We start from the raw sequence: 19,591 nt of genomic DNA on the forward strand, positions 1-19,591 counted from the left end.
GCTATGAGCGGGGAATATTGGAGGATGTTGCAGTGCATGTTCCTGGGTCAAAGAAGCCAAAGTTTCCGGCTTTGGCGATGCTTGTTATCTACAATTGTTTCACTGAATGAGTTACTCTTTTGGGAGTCCATTTCTTAATGATCAGCTTTATGTGCCGTGTAATTGTGGAAGCTATGATGGTGGATAGTTTGCAGAGACTTTGCTCATCTTTGGAGCCTCTGACTCTAGTTGCAATTAGCTTAAAGAAGCACATTCATTCCTCTGATTCTAGCTTTGAAATACCATAATTCCAAACAACATTGAGTGAACAAACATATTCCACACAGAATGCACAACGAGAAAAATAGAGACAACGCCAGAGCTAATTTCTTTGACGGCACAATGGAGCTAATTTCTTCGACGGCACCCAACACTGGTAGATGCAAAATATGAGGAATGGTCAATGATCTTCTACGATAGGGGTTTGACGGCACAGAATGCCTTGCTTCTTATGTGATGGGGGATCGATTTTGGCGGGTTTGATTTCTACTTCTGAAATCATTTTTTTTTTAACAATAATATCTGCTGATGTGGCATTGGCCACCTTAGCTGATTCTCCAAAAGTACCCAACGGCGGGTACCTATAGCAGGATTGATTATAAAATATGGACAAGGATTTTAATTTCTCTTGACCTCATACTATGTTCTGTCATTTTTGAATTTATTATTATACCCATGTGCGTTTTTTAACTCTCTGATATTGAAATTTTAAAAATCTGTGATGATGATGAGTGTATAAATCAAAAATACCAAAAAGAAGAAATTACGAGAAATATTATATCGATAGAGGAACCGGAGGTGAAAACAAAGTAGTGATTCTCTAAAGTGACCATCGTAGAAATTCAAAAGGGTGTAGCGCAGCTTGGCAGGGCCTTTGTTTTGAAAACAACTTATTATGTCGCGGATTGTAAACGTAGGTATAAAAATAATAATAAAAAATAGAAGTAAAGAAAATATTTAGAAATAAAGATAAACTAAGATTATAAAGAAAGGAAGGAAAGAAGTAATCTTTGGATTCATATTTCAAAAGAACTAGTAAATTGTATAATTAGAGTCTAATTAAAATCATTATAAAGAAAAAAAAAATTCAATTTCAATCATTAGATTAATTTTAATTTTAATTTTTTAGATTTATAAATTTAATAGTTGATGAATAATATCACATCATTACAATAAAATAGAATTGGAATGAGGATTTAATATATAACAATTTTAAAAAAGAAATTGATCAAATGAATATCTCTATTTTCACTTGATGAAATGAATATATCTATTAACAATGGATTTGGAATTTAAAAACCTAATATAAACTCCCCAATAAATCCAGTCATCTAAAGACACCATTAAGTTATTTATTATGAAATGCACATGTGTCTCTCGACTCTTTGATGTCAAGATATATGATATATCCGTTTTTTATTTTATAAATTTGATATGTGGGTTTTTCATTATTAGAAAATCGAGACTGTCTTAGTTTTCGTCAGCCTCTTGATTGGAAACAAGTAACTTTATGACGTCACACGTAATAAAAATGGTTGTAAAAAATAGAGAAAAAAAATGAAGCAAAGAATATATTTAGGAATAAAGAAAATATAAAAATTAAAAAAAAAAGCATTTATCACTTTAAAATGCGTTAAATATTAATTGATGTGTCATAATTTGAACAATTTTTGTCCTAATCAAGCATGCTTAATACTAAGAAATAATAATAAGAGGTACTTAATGTCTCAATGAGGGTCTTTGTCACTGTCAAAATATAAGAAACATCTAAGAATACTATCCAGGATTATATGAACAAGAACTAAATTGGACGCTGCTCCTTGCGCCATAGAACGCTCACATTGATTTTGTGATCGATGTATTTTGATTACTCTCAAATCATCTTAGGTGTAAAGGTTTTGATGTATATCATCTATAATTGGAGTTATTTGCCATATTGGTGGAGGAGCTTCATTCGTGATTGCATCTATAATAAGTTGCGCACCTCCTTCCAGAACCGATGGTCTCTTGTGGAGTGTTTTTGCCAATTGTGAAGCCAGAAGAGCTGTTAAGGCTTCTACTAGGATTGGATTGGTTGTTGAAATTTCTGAGGTCTATATTTCCAATATATTGCTTGTTGAGTCTCGACATATAACTGATGATGTAGAGAAAGAGTCTTATTGCGGCATCAAAGGAGAAACTCCATTGGTTCGGAGGTGGAGATAGCCAATTTAATTTTTATGGATTTTTTATTTATGCCCACATGCTTGTTTATAAGCTTAGTACATCTTGGCCAGCTGGATTGTTACTTTTCTAATCAAGATAGATGCATGATTGTGAACAATATCCTTTCGTTGCCTCCACATAAAATCAAGCATTATCATTGCAAAAATCTGAAAATGGTGTTTCACCACTTCTTATAAATTTAAAATTTTGAATTAAGTGGTGATTTAATAATATATTTATATAATAACTTTAGGTTTACACAAAAATCTTAGACAAGAAAATGTACACATTGATAAGATTTAATGTAATACGTTAGATTTATTTTAGAATAAAAAGAACTTTACAGTTTGGTGAATCACATTAAATCACGTGGTCTATAAACTCTATTGAATAAGATTTATGTGAAGTAAATATTTTTTGTAATTTAAACGGCAACGTTTCTTGGGATAGAGTTCTAAAATTAGTTTATGGGCAATGCTACTTGCCCCGCTGGGGCTCCCGCTGGGCCTGTAGCATTTTTTATTTAGTTTATTTAATTTTTTTATATAGATATTTTTAATAATTTTAAATATTTTAAAAAATAAAATAAAAATTATAATATTATTAAAAAATACTTTCTTAATCATAAAATAGAATAAAAAATAATCTTTATTTTACTTCGTGATTAAGGAAGTATTTTTTAATGATTTTTTTTTTACTTTATGATTAAGGAAGTGTTTTTTAATGATATTTTAAATTTATTTTATTTTTTAAAAAGATTTAAAAGTGTAAAAAAATTAATATAAAAAATAAATTAAAAAAATACACATAAAAAAGTACATGTTAAACCCAATCGGAGCCTCCAATGAGACCGTAAGCATGTCCATTTTAAATAATTTAAAATATTTTAAAAAATAAAATAAATTTAAAATATAATTACAAAATACTTCCTTAATCAGAAAGTAAAAAAAAATCATTAAAAAATACTTCTTTAATCATGAAGTAGAATAAATATTATTTTTTATTCTATTTTATGATTAAAAAAATATTTTTTAATAATATTATAATTTTTATTTTATATTTTAAAATATTTTAAATTATTAAAAATATCTATATAAAAAAAATTAAATAAACTAAATAAAAAAATACTACAGGCCCAGCAGGTGCCCCAGCGGGGCAAGTAGCATTTTCCTTAGTTTATGGCTATCTTTGTTGAGTGATGCTAGTGTGCCACTGGTACAAATTCTGCATTTTACTTTTTTATTCTTTTCTTTTTATATTTTTTAAAAATAAAAAATATATCAAAACATTAAAAATGATTTTCTTAACTATTAAATAAAAAATAATTAAATATATAAACGATCAAAAGAAGAACAAACTGGGCAAAGTAGCATTTTCCGTTACGCATCCGAGCGGCCTCGCACTTTTGGGTAGGTAGGCCGAATATTTTCTTGGTCGAGTCTGGCATACGCCAACCCACCTTTCGAAATATATCCCTTCCCCATTGTTTAGCGTACACTCGAACAGCCGTTCTAACTTCTAAGCAAAACTTTCAAACCATCATATCCTTCCAAATCTCAGCCTCTGTGCCCACAAACTCTGATGGCGGAATCCAGACCAGACCCAATGACACACTCTCTGTTAGGTACGATTTTCTCATTCCCATATTGTTCCTGATACCCTTATGGTAAAAGAAAATGCCATTTTTCAAATGATTTAGAGTTGTCCATTTTCTTTCGTTTGGAAAGGAACAGTTTTTCTTTTCGTAGTTTTCTAGTACTGGGTTTGATTGCAAAATGCAAATCTGGAATCTTAGGAGAAATGGGTGGTTTAAAACATTCTGATGGAATCAAATGATCGTCGAAGTACGCATGTTCTATTGATGTTGAAAAGTCCGAGAATTAACTTATTTTGTGTCATAAAGGGAACCGATCTCTCTTTCTCGTGCTTTCATTTCTGGAACCATTCCTTTGATTATTGCCGTATGGACAGAGGCCAAAAATATGCATATCTATGTACGTAGGAATATATAATGGCTTTGTTTGCTAGCAGATGAAGAAGTAAAAGCACCAAATTTGCTTGGAAGAGCGAAGGAAGAGATTCAAGCAATTTTGCACTCTGAGAAATTGCCTCACCATCATAAGGAAACCCATGGCAAGAGAAATGAAATAGACGAGAACACCCCATTAGATGATGTTAGAGCTCCAAATGTGTTTGACAGAGCAAAAGAGGAGCTTGAGGCTCTCGTCCAAACGATCCATTACAAGAAAGATTCTCCAACCCATGAAAGGTGATCTGAATTTTCTTATTCTCCGTTGAAGTTAAATCAAGGAGCAAAGATTAGTTTTTTTTACATGCTTTGATTGCTTCTCAGTATGTTTTTTTTTTATTTTTTTATTTTTTCTAAATGTGTTATTGCAGGGATGAAACTATTAAGGCAGAGTCTAAACAGGATAGACCAGATTCTCTATCAGGTACAATATTTAGAGAAAAATTACCTGCCCTATAATGTTTTTAGGGAGTGTTCGTATAACCTAATGTGTCAAAGTCAGTTTACATGAAAGCCAGATGATTGTTTTTGTTCTACTATAAAATGAAAGCAGGCAATATGGCCTCAAGATTTTATGGTTTTTTACTGCAACTGTTTGTATGGCATTCCTTACTTTCTCATTTTTTCACATTTTCCATTATCATCCACGCTTCACAGTGCTTGAATTTATGAATGCAAAAAGTTTTGAATGATGAAATTTTAAGAGTTCTGTTATTGAGGCTGCGTTATGATTCGGGCAGCATCTGATTGCCTCCCTTCCCTCGTTCTTGGATTTGTTTCTTTTTTATTGGATTTATTAAGTTTGAGATCGTAGTTTCACTTTCCTTTTTCTTTTAAGAATTTCTCTCGTATATCTTGCCATGTTCCCAGGTCACACTTTTAAACACTATTTTATAATGAATTATAGAAAACATGTTCAAGTCCGATGGTCTTTTATTCTGAATATTTTCATGTCCAAGAAGTTTATTTATGAATACTATACAAACCTCTCTAGGTGGTCTCTATTCCTGCTTGTATTCTATGAGCACCTTGTGGATTTCACCATTCTTTGTACTTGACATTGATCATATCATGCCTTGATAAGGCTTTTCATGCCTTCCCCACATTCCTGCTGATTGGCTTCCTTCTTTGTGTAAAGAGTTCAAAGCCCAAACTTAATTTTCTTACTTTTATGCTTTGATATTGTCTGACAACAATATTAGCAGCCACAACTTATTGGGAGATGGGTTTTCTTCAATCTCTTATTTCTTGATAGTTTCTTAATTAACCATTCTTTATTCTATCATTCTCATCATGATTTGCCATTTTTGAAGTATGTATGAACTATTATTGTTTAACAATCTGAGAATTAACTATTTTGAACCAATCTATTTTTCTTGAAGGCTTTTATTTTTGGAACACTTCTTGTGATATTTAAGTATTTATAGAGTCCAAAACAAGTATTGTACATATGTATGTGGGAATATATCATTTCTATGTTTGCTATCAGATGAAGAAGTAAAAGGACCAAATTTGTTTGGAAGAGAAAAAGAAGAGATTCATGGCAAGAGAATTGAAATAGACGAGAACACCCCATTAGATGATGTTAGAGCTCCAAATGTGTTTGACAGAGCAAAAGAGGAGTTCGAGGCTCTTGTCCAAACGATTCATCCCAAGAAAGATTCTCCAGCTCATGAAAGGCAGTCTGAATCTTGTTCTCCATTGAATTTAAATCAAGGGTTGAAGATTAACTTTTTGATATGCTTGGATTGTTTTCTCATTGTGTTTTACTTGAATGTAATTGCAGGGCTGAAACTAAGACGGAATCCAAAAAGGATGAAGTGGATTTTCTATCAGGTATAATATTTTGTGAAACATTACTTGTCATATAATATTTGTAGGGATGTTCGTATAAACTAATGAGACAAGGTCAGTTTACAAAATAACCAAATGATGGTCTTTGTTTTACTTAAAAGGAAGACAAGAAATTATGGCTTCAGCAAGTCTATGGATTTATACTGAAAATGTTTGTATGGCATTTCTTAGTTTCTCCTTCTTTCACATTTTCCATTATCATCCAGGCTTTGCAATTCTTGAATTTCTGAGGGCAGCAAGATTAAATTTGATGAATTTGTTATTGAGACTGCTTTATGATTGGGGGCAGCATCAAATTGCCCCCTTTTCTTTTGGATTTGTTGAATTTTTGTTTTATTTCGCTCTCGCTTTTCGTTATTTTTTAGTATTTCTGTTGTGTATCTTGTCATGTACTGGGGTCAAAGTTTTGTGCATGCTTTATGATGAGTTATTGAAAAAGTGTTCAGGTATCATGGTCTTTCATTCTTTTTTTTTTTTTTTTTTAAGAAGTTTATTTATGAACTCATACAAACCTCTCTAGGTGTCTCTAGTCCTATTTATACTCTACAGGCAGTTTGAGGGAGTCAAATAGTAGTTATTAGATTACTTCCACCATTCTTTTAATTAGCCCTGACCACATCTTGTGTCGATAAAACTTATTCTTCTCTGCATTGTTGCTTGTTGGCTTCTTGTTTTTTGTATAGAGAGTTCAATTCTAAACTCAATCTTCTTGGTTTGATGCTTTTTATGTTGTCAGAGAACAATGTCAAGGGGCCCAATCTTATTGAGAGAGCCAAGGAAAAGATTGAAACGATCACACACCATCATAAATCATCACACTACCATCATAAAGAAACTCACGGAACAAGGGATGATCTTGATGAGAGAACCCCAATTAATGATGTGAAAGGTCCAAATGTTTTTGAAAGGGCAAAAGAAGAAATTGAAGCCGTTGTTGAAACAATTCATTCCAAGAAAGATCAGGGAAATTCTGTGTCCTTGCAAAAGGAAGGTGGGTTTGAGGCCTTTATTGGAAGAATGTTGGAAAAAGTCTGCTCTCCTCGGGGTAGTAAGAATGATTAGTTGTGAATTGTGGTGAACTTCAATTCTTGCATGTTTTTCTAGTTGTTCAATTTCCAAATACAACCACACAATAGACATGGAACCTGTTTATAAGCTGTTTGACTACTCACTCTGCCAAATCGACCACATGGATGCATTGTTTGTCTGTTGATTACTGAATTTGCTGCCCCAAGAATGTATATCTGTTGATATTTTCCGGGTTTTATTTGCCAAATGTTTTATTAAGTTTTCTGATTGATCTGGTTATAGCTAAGTGTATATTGGGACAAGTTGTTACTTCAGTATTGGTAGCCCATTTGCTTTGTTTTGGATAATTTTACCCAATGCTACATCGTATTGGTGGAGTCTATAAAATAAGATGAAAAATATTATCTTTAATACATTTGGAACATGGAAGCAGGCTAGCAGCTAAAGCTCATTTGAGTTGAGTTCAAATTTAAGCCTAGCCCAACATTCAATTATACAATTCTCAAATCATTAAACATCATTCAATTTAAAATCTCTTTATACGCGAGATTCACAATATTTTTTAACTCAACACCTCTTTATACGCAGGATTTACAATCTTTTTCAACATTTTATAAATACATCTAAACTCATCTTAACATCTAAACACATAGGAGTGGTTTGGATTCAGAGATGAGTTGAGATGTGTTGAGATGATTTGTGAATAGTAGAATAAAAATTGAATTATTTATTATATTTTGTGTAAAAATTTGAGAAAGTTGTTTTGAAATTTGAAAAAATTGAATTGTTTATTATATTTTGTGTGAAAATTTGAGAAAATTGTAATAATGAGATAAGATGAGTTGAGATGGGTTACGAATACAAACGAGGCCATACTCTCATCTTAGGTAAGCTCAACAAAACTCACTCTATCATCTCAACTCACTATATCATAAATAACTCGACTCATCTCAACTTAACTCAACATCCAAACACAATCTAAATAAATTCTGCTTTTGTATTAGTAGAATAGTTCTATCTAACTCATTCTCTAATAGTCAGACGTTAAGGAAGTTAAGACTCTTTGACTTTGTTTGGTATGCGTCTGCATCTTATCTCTCTCAATTTGTGCAGATTTCTATCTCAATCATATTGGTAACCATTTATTATGTTTTGGATAATCGGACCAAACACTGCAGCCTAAGACTATACAACATAAGATGCAGAAGGTTTTTCTTTTTTGAAAATGAATTCCGTGTTTCTATCAGTAGAGCACCTCTGTCATTGATAACTCATTCTCAAATAGTTCAAATTTAAGGAAGTTTCCCACTTCGAAGACTCTTTGGTTGTCTGCATCATATCTATCCCAATTTGTGCAGAAACATGTGCATATTTCTGTCAATCACAAACTTGCACGTGAATTACAAAAGTACTTCGGCCTCCTTCAATTAGTCTTATTATCCAATATGTACAAGAAACCATTAAACCGGCTAGGACTGACTCAGACCGGTCACCGGAGCACAGAAGCGGCAGAGAATCGGTCAGCCGGCGGCAGGAATTAAGCAAAACTGACGTCGGTCGGTTCAGTTCCAATTCGACCTAGGGCAAAAATGCTAAACCAGCCGACATTAGCTATTTTCTTCTTCTTCTTCTTTTTTTTCCCAATTATACGTATAAGAAACGACGTAATTTTTGAAATGTAGGCTATAAAAAAAAAAAAAATGAAATAGCACCGTGTTTAGCGTCGTTTTGAATTAGGGTAAAAGACCCCTACAAGTCATTATTCCTCATTCTTCATTTTGAAAGTTTTTCCCCCTCACTCAGATTCTCCCTAGAGGCATCCACCCTCTCAGATGCGGCGATGCCAACTCCCTCTCCGATGCGGTGATGCCATATTCTCTCCGATGCAGTGATGCCATCTCCCTCTCCCTCTCGGGCTCTCAGAGCCTCTATCTCAACCTCTCAGGTCTCTGTCTCTCATCTCCCTTTCGTCTCTCTCTGTCTCTCTGTCTCTCTCTCATGGGATAGTTGATGAAATCAACTTGATGTTTATTGTTTGGATCTGTATAGTTGATGTTTATTGTTGAATCTGTATTGTTGAGTGTTGAGAAATTTATTGAGTGTTGGAACCGATATTCACACCAATGAACCGACGGCAACCAGTTGAAACTATGCTGGCCGATTTTACTACCATCAACCGGTTACGGTCGGTTGCTCCACCCCTTTTTCACATATCGGTCGGCGTTGATTTTGCTCAAAAATCGCGACAAAAGAGTTGGTTTTCACCCCTATCGGATAGTGATAGGCTTACTACTATATTACTATCCATTTACTACTCATAGTTCATTTCAAATTTTTTATTTTTTTATCATTTTTTTAAAATATTTTTTTAACATTCTTAACCATCAAGAAAAAATTAAAAAAATATATAATTTTATTAATATTCACTTCCTTAATCTTTAAATAAAATAGAAAATGAAAAAAAATCAAATACAAAATAAATAATAAATAATAAATAAATAGTAAAAAGACAATAACCTATCTTTTTTCTTATCTAATATAAAAAAATCCGGAGCTTTTGCCCACATCTCTCTCTCTCTCTCTGGTCCTAAATCTCGGAATTGGGTTGCTTTTGCTAACTTCGAGTTTAAGCCTTGTCATCCACTTCTTGTATACACATCTAAGCCTATTTGTCGCATTTGTTGACAGAAAAAGGTGGAAAAAGCTGCACTTTCTACATGCATGTTAGTTTGGGTGCAAGTTGCATCCAACAGTCACTTTCAAATTGGTTATATTTATATGATCATACCTACTGTAAATCAACCAATTCTTCGGTCATAAAGGAGGAGGATAAGATCAATGGAGTTTCCTGGCCCATCCTTGGATTATTATTAAGGAAAAAACTATTTTGCCTTCTAAGTTGTACCACTCAATTTAACTGCTTGGCAACTTTTTATTTTTATTCTTTTTTATTTAGTAATTAAGAAAATAATTTTAAGTATATTGTGATATTTTTTTATTTTTTTAAAATATTTAAATATATTAAAAAAATATAAAAAGAAAAGAAAAAAATCAAAAAAATAACAAACGGTCAACTTGAACGGACTACTCTGAGCTATAGAGTAGCCCGACTCTATCATTAATATAAATAAAATTCCATGGCTAGCAAACCCCCACCTTGATAAAATGTGAAATTAGATCTATCTTTAAACCAATTTGAGCAAAATTGTCTCGTTTGGTTATACAGATGAGATGAGACAAGATGAAATTTAAAAATTAAATAAAATATTATTAGAATATAATTTTTTAATATAATTTTTATTTTGAAATTTGAAAAAGTTGAATTGTTTATTATATTTTGTATAGAAATTTAGAAAAATTATAATGATTAGATATGATAAAATAAAATAAGATAAGATGATTTACGTAACGAGTAGTGCTATATAGCATCCACTGTAGTAGTGCACACAATGCACACACTATAGTCCACTAATTTCTTCTCTCCAAATGAATGGTTGAGATGATACCACATAGAGTGTGTACAGTAACTGCTCCCAAACAGTAACTTCTCCCAAGATTATTTCTTTGCGTAACAAAACGAGGCTCTTGTTATCTTAAATACTATTGTCCTTAACCATATTTATTGATATGATACATTTTAAGTGGTTTCATATATCAATCACTTAAATATTAACTACAAAAATATAACTTTTTTAGATTTAAAGTATAGATTTATTTATTTATTTTTAAATTAACATAAGTCAACTTTATATCGAATGTGTCAAATCCATCATACAAAATTATAAAATCACTTTCTTTCCAATTTTATTAACTTATTTAATTAGTATTTAAGTCAGGCGGGTGGTCAAACTGAACAGTAGCACCAGCAATGACTTAGGTTGTGTTTGGATGTTGAAGTGAGTTGAGTTGAGTTGAGTTGAGATGATAAAATATTGTTAGAATATTATTTTTTAATATTATTATTATTTTAAAATTTGAAAAAGTTGAATTGTTTATTATATTTTGTATTGAAATTTGAAAAAGTTGTAATGATGAATTAAAATGAGTTAAGATAAGTTTGGTAACCAAACTCACCCTAATCATTTGTATTTTTATCTTCATATTTAGATAATATATTTTTAAATTTATCTATATTCATTTATATATCTCTAAATTTTTACATAAGTTATAAATAGTGCTTCTTCAAGACTATTCACTCTCTAAACATTTTTAATGTTTTTTTCTCTCTCCTATCCATTGAAATCAATTTATATAATTTATATTAAGATTATTTTGATATATGAAATTTATATTAAGTTGATGATATAAAATATTTTTTAATACATATTAATATTTATTGATAAAATTGATCATTTTGATATATGATATTGGTAATATTTAGATATATAGAATTTATATTTTTGAGCACATGATATTAATTGTAAAAAATATAAAAAATAATAATTTTAAAAAAAAATAATTAAAAATAATAATAATTTATTATTACTTAATTCATAGATGCATAATTCAACGTAAGGATTTTTCTTGATATATATAGAGAAATCAATACTAGAAGGATCCCAACCTTTTAGGAGTGAAGAAAGTCCCATTCTCCTTAGCCGTACGATCCGAGCTAAATCTCACGGTCAGATGATGTACGGACAACAACAAACGTTTCAGGATTTAGGAGTTGAACGACAAGTCGGTAGCCTTAGTGATAGAATGAAACTACAAGCCGTTTAAGGTTAGTCTCCATCTTTTTTGCTCTTTCTCCCGAACTTAACTCTCACGCGTGGAGTCGTCGTCACTCGTCAGAATCGGAGGCCATATTCCGAGCTGAACTGATGAGAACTCCCTTCATCTATCTCCTTTGACTTCAACTTTCTTTGCAAATTCAAACCAGAGGTTCATGGCCTTTCGTCTCTCATGGCAAACTTAGTCGTTCGCTCCCTCTCGATCATACCTAATAATTGAAAGGCCTCATAGGCCTTTTCATTGTCTCTTCTTGTGCGAATCTCTCACTGTTTGTTTATCCAAAGCTTCCTCTCTCTTCTCGCTTCGATTCTATAACTCTCGCTGTCTCTCTCCTCTTCCCAATGTCAATAACTTTCGATTTTACGTAGCCACTGTCTCTGCATATCTCTCTCTGTCTCTCTGATGGATGCTAGGATTGGATTTTCCGATTCCAACGAAATCAGCAATGGCAGTAGCATATGCTGCGTCACCACCAACGCCGAAACCCTCTCCTCCGAGCCTTCAGCACCTCCAGATGTCTCCGCCCTTCGCCGCCTCTCTGAGAACCTCGAATCGCTTTTCGACTCTCCCGGTTCCGATTACTATGCCGACGCCAAGATTGTAGTAACTGGTAGTAGCAGCAGTAACGGCCGAGAAATCCTCGTCCACCGGTGCATTCTAGCCTCAAGAAGCCCTTTCTTCAAGAACATGTTCGCCACTTCGGCGAAAGAGATCAAAGGCGTCGCCGAGTTCGAATTAAAGGAGCTGGCGAAAGAGCATCAGGTCGGGGTTGATGCGGTGGAGGCGGTCTTGGCTTACTTGTACAGCGGGAAGGTGAGGCCGTTGCCGAAGGCTGTTTGCGTCTGCGTCGACGCCGATTGCCTGCACGTGGCGTGTAGGCCAGTCGTGGATTTCATGGTGGAGGTGCTCTATGCCTCTTCTACGTTCCAGATTTCTGAACTTGTTGCTCTTTATCAGGTAAAGAATAACGCGCGTTTTTTTATTTGCTTGGGGACTTTTCTAGTTATGCAATTCTTGCTTACCAAGGCCTGGTGCTGGTGCTGGTGCTGGGCATGTTCTGCAAAACACACACGATGACAAACAAATAAACAAGCACACAATCAAATAAATACAACAAAAAATTTACGTGGTTTGGTAATTTGTCTATGTCCACAGAGTTGCATAAATCTTATTAATCAGAAGAGATTATAATCATTTAATCTTAACTCACTCTCTCTAAGACTTTCACTCTCTCACACAATATTCACTCACTTGATTATTATTCTCTCTAAAAAATATGCTGAAAATCGTACACAACAAATCAAATATTACATATTTATAGTAAACGGCGTTGAAAACTCTAATTGGCAAAAACTGGGTCCTTCGGTCGAGCGGCATGTTGAGTGTGCCTCGAGCGAACATCCAATTAACATTGGTTTGAGCAGTGTGTCGAGCGTAGCTCGAGTGAACACTAGGGTTTGTGTTTCGCTTGAGTCCACTGTCGAGCGCACCTCAAGCGAACTCACGGGTTGAACTTTACTCGAGCGCCAAGTCAAGTGACAGTCAAGCGAATTCTCTGCTTCTCGATTTTTTGCTCACAAACCAGGCTTTGCATACAACTCAACAATCTCTCACTTGGAGATTGGTTCTCCACATGTAATTCACTCTTTCCAGCCCAAGCCCTACCACCTCTGCAGCTTATAGATCCCGTCTTCAAGCCAAAAGACACACTGAAGTCGACCTCGACTTCAGTCTCTTATGTACGTCGCCCTTAGTTAGCATATTCACTGAACGATTCACAACTCTAAGTGCACTAGGAGTATTTGGTCTTGAACCGATCTTAGCAACCTCAGCAAACTTCCCTAGGCTTACATGAGGAATGATAAAGTTGACTCATTTTGGCTTCATCATATGTTTCGCGCATCAAGTCTACCTTTTTGCACTCTTGTATTTCTCTACACATCATTAGACGCTGATGTTAAATACAAAGAGTTAGATTTCTTATCATGCGCTAAGACCAGTGCAGCTTTAGTGATCTTCCAAGCTCCTCCAGAGAACGCTACTGCATAACCACTATCATCAAGCTGTCCACAGAGATCAGATTTTTCTTCAGATTTGAAACTTGTCTGACTTGTTATAAAGTCCACACACCCCTGTTTGGAAGTGTGATGTGCACATCACCCACTCCCACTACATCTAATGCCTCTCCACCAGCCGCGTACATCTTCCCAAATTACTAGCAACATAGTTTTGCACGATCTCTCAATGTGAGGTGCTATGGAACGAAACTCTTGAATTCAACACCTAATTATCAATCGGACTGTGTACTACAAGAGTTAGAGCACTATCATTGGTTTCTCTATATGCATATGCAAAATCACATCCTTTGGAGATTATTTTGCATATCAAGAAAAACTCCCACATTGGATTATGCATCTTTGAATTAAATAATAAAATATTACTATTATTTATTTTTTTCCTAAAATTATATTTTTCTTTCGGATTTCTTTCCGTTGGTGTCGAGAGAGAGAGAGAACAAGGAGAAAAAAATGCTTCGAGATAGGGTTTGTTTCCATTGGTGTCGAGAGAGAGAGGGGGAGAGAAAAAAAAGTAGTAAAATAAGATTTGGGGAGTGAACAATGCATCTTCAAATTTGTAGAAATACTGTTCATAACTATGCAAATTTTTAGATATGCATAATCCAATGCAGTCCAATTTAAGGTCATATTATGCAAATATTCAGATGCATATGCAGATGCATAATCCAATGCTAGTGCTATTAGATCATCATGTATTTCTTCAGCCATTACATTCACAACATCATCCTCAGCACTTTCTTGATTCCTGTAATTTTTCTTAATGTGGCCCGGCTTGCCACAACTCCAGCACGTGATCTGCAGCCCAGATCTCGTCTTACTCTTTCCCTTGCTTTTGGAGCTTAATCTGTCATGTCCTCTGTCCTGATTGTCAACATTCAGGGTCAATCTCAGACCCGAGAACTCACCCGAGTCTCTTTTATGTACCTCTTCAGCAAGGATCATGTCACATATGTCGTCGTAGTTCAGTTTTATCTTGCCGACTGAATTACACACAACCATCTTTATGGCCTCCCCAACTATTTGCCAACAATGCCAACAGAATCAACGCTCTGATCTCATAATCAAACTCAATCTCTACAAAAGACAATATTCAAGTGTTGGGCCACAAACATATCTTCTAACATCCTCAGATTGAACAACTTCTTCATCAGATGCACTTTGTTTTTTACCGACGGCTTTTTATACATACCTGACAAAGCCACCATGAGATCTGCCGTGATTTTCTCCTTACTGACATTGTGTGCCACTATTATGGACAAGGTCAACTAAACAATCCCCAGAACCTGTCGATCTAACAGGGTCTACTCAACATCATCCATGCTCTCCGGCTTCTTTTCCAATAGTGGAAGATGAAACGTCTTTCTATAGAGATAGTCCTCAATTTACATCTTCCAATACCCAAAAATAGTACCGTCAAACTTCTCGATCTCGAGTGCTTTCACTTTGTCTCTAACCATTGTTCTCCTTCAGATCCAACCTTGGCTCTTGATACTAGTTGTTGTGCAAAACACATACACCAATGATGACAAACAAATAAACAAGCAGATGATCAAACAAACACAACATACAATTTACGTGGTTCGGCAACATGTCTACGTTCACAAAACTGCAGAAATCTTATTAATCAGAGGAGATTACAATCACTCAATCTCAACTTACTCTCTCTAGGGCTTTTATTCTCTTACACAATATGCACTCACTTGACTATTGTTCTCTCTAAAAAAATATGCTAAAAATCATACACAATAAGTCAAATATTACATATTTATAGTAAACGGCGCTGAAAACCCATCAACATTGGCTTGAGTGGTGTGTCGAACGTAACTCAAGTGAACATTAGGATTTGTGTCTCGCTTGAGCCCACTGTCGCGCGAAACTCGAGCAAACTCATGGGTTGAGTTGAGCTTCGCTCGAACGCCAGGTCAAGTGACAGTCGAGCGACAGGCGAGCGAACTTTTTATTTCTCGATTTTCTGCTCACAAACCAGGCTTCACATACAACCCAACAGGGCATAGTCTACCTAGTGCTTATTTGGGTAGATCACAGAAGAGTCTCCTGTTCTTAGGAAGGTGTTTTTAGGCCACAACCATGAAGATGATATCGAATCTCTGCTTTCAAATTGATATGTATCTGATATGCATACCTAGAATTCTCTTACAAGTTATCATTAGTTCGGATGAATTATCTTTTTGTCAATGCAGGAAGCATGTCGCTTTTGTGCTCTCTCGTCCCGAGATTGATGCATCTACTAAATTTACTCCATCTTTTAAACACTTGGACCATTAGAATTATAAATTAAAATGTTCTGAGTTCTTATCACATTTAGCATGACCCATTAGTTTATACCCTGCTTAGCTACCGCTAATAGAAAATAATAGCTATTCGGTTTCCCATTATGTTATATTTTTCCCCTTCGGATGTTCTCTGATATCTCTTCTAAGTATTTTATTAGCTCGTCTTTGATTGCAGAGGCAGTTGCTAGATATTCTTGAAAAGGCTGCAATAGATGACATTTTGTTGGTTCTATCTGTTGCAAACATGTGTGGTAAAGAATGTGAAAGATTGCTGGCAAGGTGTATCGAGAGTATTGTTAAATCTGATGCTGATACCATTACTCTTGATAAATCTCTTCCCCAAGATATTGTCAAACAAATTGTGGATTCAAGAAAAGAACTCGGCTTGGACAAGCTTGAAAGCAATAGTGTTCCAGATAAACATGTGAAGAGAATACATAGGGCCCTGGATTCAGATGACGTTGAGTTAGTCAGAATGCTACTGAAAGAGGGGCATACTACTCTAGATGATGCATGTGCGCTCCATTATGCAGTGGCATACTGTGATGCAAAAACCACAACTGAGCTTCTTGATCTTGGAATTGCTGATGTGAACCATAGGAACCAGAGGGGCTACACCGTGTTGCACATTTCTGCAATGAGAAAAGAACCTAAGATCATAGTGTCCCTCCTAACGAAGGGAGCCAGACCATCAGATCTTACATTGGATGGCAGAAATGCGCTTCAGATATCAAAGCGGCTCACTAAGGCTATGGTTTATAACAAGTCCCCAGAGGAAGGAAAAGCTTCTCCCAAGGATCGGTTATGCATAGAGATACTGGAGCAAGCAGAACGAAGAGATCCATTGCTAGGAGAGGCTGCTCTTTCTCTTGCTATGGCAGGCGATGATCTCCGTATGAAATTGTTGTACCTTGAAAATAGAGGGTCGCTTTCCATTAGCTCGAATTTATATTTTTTGTTTTTGTTCCTTAGCTGTTCATGGTCCTTTTTTTTGAAGCATATCTAGGTTACATTTTTATATGATTCAGCTAAGTTTCCTTTATATTTCCATCTCCTCTTTCAAATTTGTACTTCCTCCAGTTGTTCCGAGTATCTTCAAGATTTTTTTATTTCAACTTCCCTTGGATTCGGATGTGAGCAATCTATTGCTGCAGTTCTAGCTGATCCATCCTTACTCTACAAGACTTCCTTTTGTAGTGCCCATTAGATGATAATAATGGGCATAAAAAGGTCATCTTTCTTTTCTTTGTTTTTTTGAGCTTTATAGGCGAGCACCATGCAAGTACAATTTATGCATGGTAATAATTCTAGCAGCCATTCTCATGAAATAATAAACCTTGCTTCGTAATCAGCAAGATGAAGCTTAGTTTTTTAAATAAGTAAATCAGTAAACAGGGGGTAACATTTTCGTGATAATTCAGTTTTTCAAACTTCCCTGAAGAAAACAAGTCTTTGTGGTGAAAGAAATGCTTAGTTTATATGCTTCACAGCATTGCAAGATGGCAGGTATAAGTCGGCATTATACTTCTGCCATACAGAGGAAAGTGATGGCAGAGCGATCGATCGATCATAGCCCTATCATATGCATGACTAAGAATAAGATGTTTTACGGATGCAATAACTGATGTTTAAGTGCTTATACAAGGATGTGCTTTTTTTGAAGAACTCGTAGATGCTGTTTAGCAATTCTTGACTTTGTTTCAAATTTTGCTTCATTCTTCTTTGACTTTCCTTTGCTTGCTCAGCATTAATAGTGGCATATGCTCCATTTATCACCTCCGTATTTCTCAGCGATCAATCCTGGTAGTTGAACTAATGTGAAACATTGCTGTGATTCCTGTACCGTATTCAAATTATCATGAAGAGGCTCTTGGTCAGATTTTTTTTATCCACAGTTTGAAATGGTTTTAATTGATCGATTAATTCTTGACAGTTGGACTGGCAAAACTTCTATTCCCCATGGAAGCAAAAGTTGCAATGGATATTGCTCAAGTTGATGGCACTTCTGAGTTTCCTTTAGGCATCAAATCTAAGAATTTGGGCAATGCCCAGAGAACAACTGTAGACTTAAATGAGGCACCTTTCAGGATTCAAGAGGAGCATCTAACTAGGATGAAAGCACTCTCTAGAACTGGTAATGGTGTATGCCATATGCACCTGTATGATTATGTCTTTTGTTCCGCTTCTAACACCAAGTTGAATACACTGATGTGCCCTTTCACATCAGAACTTTACAAGAACTGTACATGAGAAATATTTTTCCCAGATTATTTGATATTAATTTCTGAAAGGGTAACTGTTTGGTCTATGCAGAAATTTTATACAAGGAAGTTCTCACACTGACATGGTTTAATGCGATCCATCAGATTGTATCTCTCTTTTTATTCTAAAGTAGATATAACGTATTATATTATATTACATTAAACCATGTCAGCATGTAAACTTGCATGAGATTTGTGTGTAGACCAACACTTTTCTGAATGAAATGGGGAGAAAGTATTATCTCACTAATCTGATGTTTCTTAAAAACTGAGTTAATGAAAATCTCCTCTTCAGAATCATTTTCTGCATAAGATGTTATGGTTTCCTAATCTTCTCTCCCCCAACAAACCAACTCAATAGAAAAGCGCCCTATATTTACCGACTTTTTTCACATGGCAGATACATACCACTTCCGAACAATGTCAGAGAAAATCATCTTTGGGATTTGTTTTTGTTTTTTGGTTTGCTAATATGCCTGATTGTCTCTCTTGCTTAATCACGAGCAGTGGAACTTGGAAAACGCTTCTTCCCTCGTTGCTCAGAGGTCCTTAATAAGATAATGGATGCTGATGACATATCAGAGCTGGCATACCTGGGGAGCTCCGATCCAGAGGAGCGACTATTGAAGAAACAAAGGTATATGGAGCTCCAAGAAGTTCTAAAGCAGGCGTTCAATGAAGATAAGGAGGAGTTTGATAAGTCTGCCATGTCGTCTTCAGCGTCTTCTACATCCTTAGGGGTGGCGAGGTCTAATGGTAAGCTTACCATCAAGAAATGAGTAGTTGTCAAATATAGAGATGCAAAATACTTGTTTTTGTTGTTGTACCATATAGTTCGTTTCCATACTTATCTTTGTTATCCATGTCATTTTTATTTTGTTTGTAACATAACTATAAGACTCTATTTAATTGTTTATAGGAAGAGGGGAACTTGAATGTTGCCTAATTGTTTTAGAGATTTCGAGTGGTGATTTCCTTTCTGATGGTCTTTTCTTTAATTTTCCCCCCTCTCGAACTTTTTGTGTAACATGGAAAAGGTGATGAAAGAAAATGCAGTTCATGTACTAA

The 19,591-nt window shown here is 34.8% G+C and overlaps 2 protein-coding genes across 3 annotated transcripts; both read left to right on the plus strand.

Annotated features, from left to right (window-relative positions):
* Positions 1-3,626: 3,626 nt before the first annotated feature.
* On the plus strand, positions 3,627-7,470 carry LOC109009420. 2 transcript variants are annotated; one of them, XM_018989878.1, is made up of 6 exons: positions 3,627-3,868; positions 4,276-4,513; positions 4,645-4,697; positions 5,763-5,955; positions 6,060-6,109; positions 6,864-7,470. In XM_018989878.1, the coding sequence occupies exons 1-6, from the start codon at positions 3,826-3,828 to the stop codon at positions 7,187-7,189; spliced, it is 903 nt and encodes a 300-aa protein (XP_018845423.1). In that variant the 5' UTR covers positions 3,627-3,825; the 3' UTR covers positions 7,190-7,470. The 2 variants fall into 2 exon arrangements, with proteins under 2 accessions (XP_018845423.1, XP_018845430.1); XM_018989885.1 differs by having other exon boundaries at positions 5,763-5,952.
* Positions 7,471-11,913: 4,443 nt separating this feature from the next.
* On the plus strand, positions 11,914-19,591 carry LOC109009438 (BTB/POZ domain and ankyrin repeat-containing protein NPR1). The gene is made up of 4 exons (XM_018989895.2): positions 11,914-12,847; positions 16,438-17,185; positions 18,196-18,396; positions 19,031-19,591. The coding sequence occupies exons 1-4, from the start codon at positions 12,293-12,295 to the stop codon at positions 19,300-19,302; spliced, it is 1,776 nt and encodes a 591-aa protein (XP_018845440.1). The 5' UTR covers positions 11,914-12,292; the 3' UTR covers positions 19,303-19,591.

This window comes from Juglans regia, chromosome 1, assembly GCF_001411555.2.
Source record: "Juglans regia cultivar Chandler chromosome 1, Walnut 2.0, whole genome shotgun sequence".
Lineage (NCBI taxonomy): Eukaryota > Viridiplantae > Streptophyta > Magnoliopsida > Fagales > Juglandaceae > Juglans > Juglans regia.

Bases quoted from the DNA above. Each gene is read 5' to 3' on its own strand.
- LOC109009438 (XM_018989895.2), top strand. From the start codon at position 12,293: ATGGATGCTAGGATTGGATTTTCCGATTCCAACGAAATCAGCAATGGC. The intron at 17,186-18,195 runs GGTCGCTTTCCA...AATTCTTGACAG, and splicing joins GTTGTACCTTGAAAATAGAG to TTGGACTGGCAAAACTTCTA. The intron at 18,397-19,030 runs GTAATGGTGTAT...AATCACGAGCAG, and splicing joins GAAAGCACTCTCTAGAACTG to TGGAACTTGGAAAACGCTTC.
- LOC109009420 (XM_018989878.1), top strand. From the start codon at position 3,826: ATGGCGGAATCCAGACCAGACCCAATGACACACTCTCTGTTAG. The intron at 4,698-5,762 runs GTACAATATTTA...GTTTGCTATCAG, and splicing joins TAGACCAGATTCTCTATCAG to ATGAAGAAGTAAAAGGACCA. The intron at 6,110-6,863 runs GTATAATATTTT...TTATGTTGTCAG, and splicing joins TGAAGTGGATTTTCTATCAG to AGAACAATGTCAAGGGGCCC.